Source organism: Spinacia oleracea, chromosome 3 (assembly GCF_020520425.1).
Source record: "Spinacia oleracea cultivar Varoflay chromosome 3, BTI_SOV_V1, whole genome shotgun sequence".
NCBI lineage: Eukaryota > Viridiplantae > Streptophyta > Magnoliopsida > Caryophyllales > Amaranthaceae > Spinacia > Spinacia oleracea.
The window spans coordinates 146,832,100-146,835,370 of record NC_079489.1 but is presented as its reverse complement, the minus strand read 5'-3'; the positions used below and the strand labels follow the sequence as shown (position 1 = coordinate 146,835,370).

At 36.9% G+C, this 3,271-nt stretch overlaps 1 protein-coding gene across 1 annotated transcript; it reads left to right on the top strand.

The window, feature by feature from the left end:
• The first annotated feature begins 300 nt into the window (after window positions 1–300).
• Window positions 301–1,671, top strand: LOC110776200 (uncharacterized). Its single transcript, XM_021980757.2, has one exon. The coding sequence runs from the start codon at window positions 301–303 to the stop codon at window positions 1,669–1,671; it is 1,371 nt and encodes a 456-aa protein (XP_021836449.2).
• Window positions 1,672–3,271: the final 1,600 nt, after the last annotated feature.

The following is a 3,271-nucleotide window of genomic DNA, read 5'->3' as shown; positions in this document are numbered from 1 at the left end:
ACAATCTGGTTTTATACCAGGGAGAGTCATTTCTGATAATATCATCATGGCTACCGAGTTGGTAAAATGCTATTCCAGGAAACATGTGTCCCCTAGATGCATGATAAAAGTTGACCTTAAAAAGGCCTATGATTCCCTAGAATGGCCCTTCTTGAGAAGTATGTTGCAAGAACTGGATTCCCTGATAAATTTGTCAAATGGATTATAGCTTGCCTGTGCTCAGTGTCTTATTCTATTCTGGTAAATGGTTTTCCTTCCAAGCCAATTCCTGCTTAGAAAGGGTTGAGATAGGGTGATCCAATGTCACCATTCCTGTTTGCAATAGGAATGGAATACCTGTCTAGATGCTTGTCCTTACTTGGAAAATCAAAAGAGTTCAAATTTCATCCAAGATGTAAAAAAATAGACCTGACTCACTTGATGTTTGCAGATGATTTACTAATGTTTGCTAAGGGAGATGATGCTTCTGTTTCTCTCCTTTTTGAAGCTTTCTCTAAGTTTTCTGCTGCTTCTGGGTTGGAAGCTAACATGATGAAGAGTGAACTGTATTTGGCTGGTGTGCCTGAATCTGTAGCCCTCAGTATTCTAGCTAAGATTGGCATACCTAGGGGTTTTTTTCCTTTTAGATACCTTGGTGTCCCCCTCTCAACTAAGAAACTGAGCTTTACAGACTGTAAGCCCCTGATTGAGAAGACTGTAGCAAGGGTAAAAAGTTGGTCTGCTAAGCTTCTTAGTTATGCTGGAAGGTTACAACTGATTAGATCAGTTTTATTTGGCATCCAGTTGTACTGGTGTCAGATATTCATAATGCCTAAGAAGGTGTTGAAAGAGATACAAAGAATATGTAGATGTTTCTTATGGATTGGAGCTGAAGGGAATTCCAGGAAAGCACTAATTGCTTGGGATCAGCTGTGCTTACCTAAAATCTGTGGGGGTTGGAATCTTAAAGATTTACCTTTGTGGAACAAGTTAGCTGTTGCTAAACACTGTTGGGATTTGTCTTTGAAAGCTGATAAGCTGTGGGTGAAATGGATTCACACATACTATGTGAAGCATAATGATTTTTGGACCATGCCAATCCCTAATGGACTGTCTTGGTCTTTGAAGAAGATTTGGCAGCAAAGGGAGACACTGAGTAGCTCTGGTGATTTGCAGAAGTTTGTAACTGCAGGGAAATTTAAGATTCAGAGAATGTATAATCATTTAAGACATCAAGGGGAATCAGTGGGGTGGAAGAGAATTTTTTGCAACAGTCATGCTAGCCCTAAAAGTGTGTTTATTGTGTGGCTGGCCCTGCAGGATAGACTTGCAACTAAAGAAAGACTGAGAAGATGGAATGTTATAGCAGATAGTGTGTGTTGCCTTTGTCACAGCACAGATGAAAGTAGGGATCACCTTTTCTTTGATTGCAGTTATTCTGCTGACATTTGGAATCAGGTTCTGCAGAGAAGTGGCATACATAGAACTGCTGGAACTTGGAACGAAGAGGTGCAGTGGGTGCAGAAAGCAAGCAGGAGTACTAGAAGCAAAGCTAGAATGTGTAATAGTTTGTTCTGTGAAACTGTGTACTCTATCTGGCTAGCTAGGAACTCTAAAGTTTTTTCTAACCAGTTAGACAATAGCTTAAGTATTGTAAACAGAATTCTGTTTAGGGTAGCTTGTAATAGCTAGTTGTTGCTTGGCCTGTTGTGGCTGTGGATTGGTTGTACTGGTGTTAGGGTATTTTTCCCTCTTGGTACTTGCCAAAAAAAAAAAAAAATCTCTGTATTTAGGTAAAATACTATGTGCATTTAATACCTCCCTATATAATGTAGATTAAATAAACAAAATGTGAAACTTTAGGTCTTATTTCCTCTAGATCCCACTAGCAATACATAAATTAACATTAAGTTTCAACTACAAATCCACAACTATAAAGGACAATTTAAGAAAAAAAAATTTAGAATTTGTTTTTTACCACCTGAAAAATAGAAAAATAGATGAAAATGTTATGTGAGAAGCCACAATAACGGTAATATTTTTTATATGGTCTATTCTTCTATGATTTCATATAATTAACTCACTTCCTTCCCCCGCTTCCTTATTTTCCATGAATTTACTTATTTTTTCACCACCATTAATTCCCAAAATTGACAAAATCTCTATTATATAAGCCAGCTCCTGAGGGCTTTTAAGTAAATTAACTTTTCGTGTCCACCTTGAAAAATACCAAAATACCCTCTCCACTCCAACTCCCAAACCCTTCGCGTCTCTCAAACCCTTCGCATCTCTCAAACCCCTCGCTGCCCTTTCTCCCTCCGCCGCTTCTTTCTCTCTCCTCCCTTCACTCAATCTTTCCCCCATTCCCTCAATCTCACATCTTCGATCTCTCCTCCCTCCATGACAGAGAAAGGGCGAATGAGCAACCCGACGAATTGAACTTCATCATCTCAACGGGTTTCTCTTTCAAATCTCAGGTACTCGCTCAAATTGTTTCTCCCGATTTGCTATGGAATTGGAATTGAATTGTATATTTGTATGTAATTATGCATTTCGTTTTTGCTTTGCTGTATTCATGCGGTTTCAATGAATTTTCTTCAATTTATTTGTGTTATTTTTTGTGTGTTTTTGTTGTTCATCGGTTCAGATCCGTATTAACTTCTTTCGATTTCACCCAGAAGCCTCAAATTTGGGTTTTTTTATCAAAATCGAAGCTTTCTACAATCTGCAAGATAACCAGACCACGAATTTGGTGATTCTGCAATTTCTGATTTTGGAATTCATCTTTTCTGATAATTTCAATCATTACCCCCTCAATTAATTTTTTTGTTTTTCCTTACTTTTTTTTTTGTTTTTTTGGTGTGTTAATTTAGTTTTTTTGGTGTTCATTTCCTGATTTTGGAGTTCACCAATTGATGTTTAATTGTGCATTTGGGGTTCGTGGAAAATTGTGATTATTTTCACCATTAGCTCATTTAAAACATAGGTAATGTTTGAACTGGGTATTTGGTTGTTCTAGAATTACTGTTTTGTAATTGGACTGTTATTGAATTAGTTTTAGTTTTGTAATGACAATCTATGGCTTTAGTGTTGATTGTTGGTGTTTATAACTTCATACCATATTTCAATTTTATTTCAGTGTTGATTATTGGTGCTTTGCAGACTGGACCAATTTGTGTTTCGATTTTTATTGGATTTTCTCCCATAACGTTCAAGAATTCCAATTGAAACCTGGGTCAATTAAATCCCAGGTAATTCTTTTAATTTCTCTATTTTATTGCTTCGTTCAATT

Coding starts and splice junctions, on each gene's coding strand:
- LOC110776200 (XM_021980757.2), top strand. CDS start 301: ATGTCACCATTCCTGTTTGCAATAGGAATGGAATACCTGTCTAGATGC.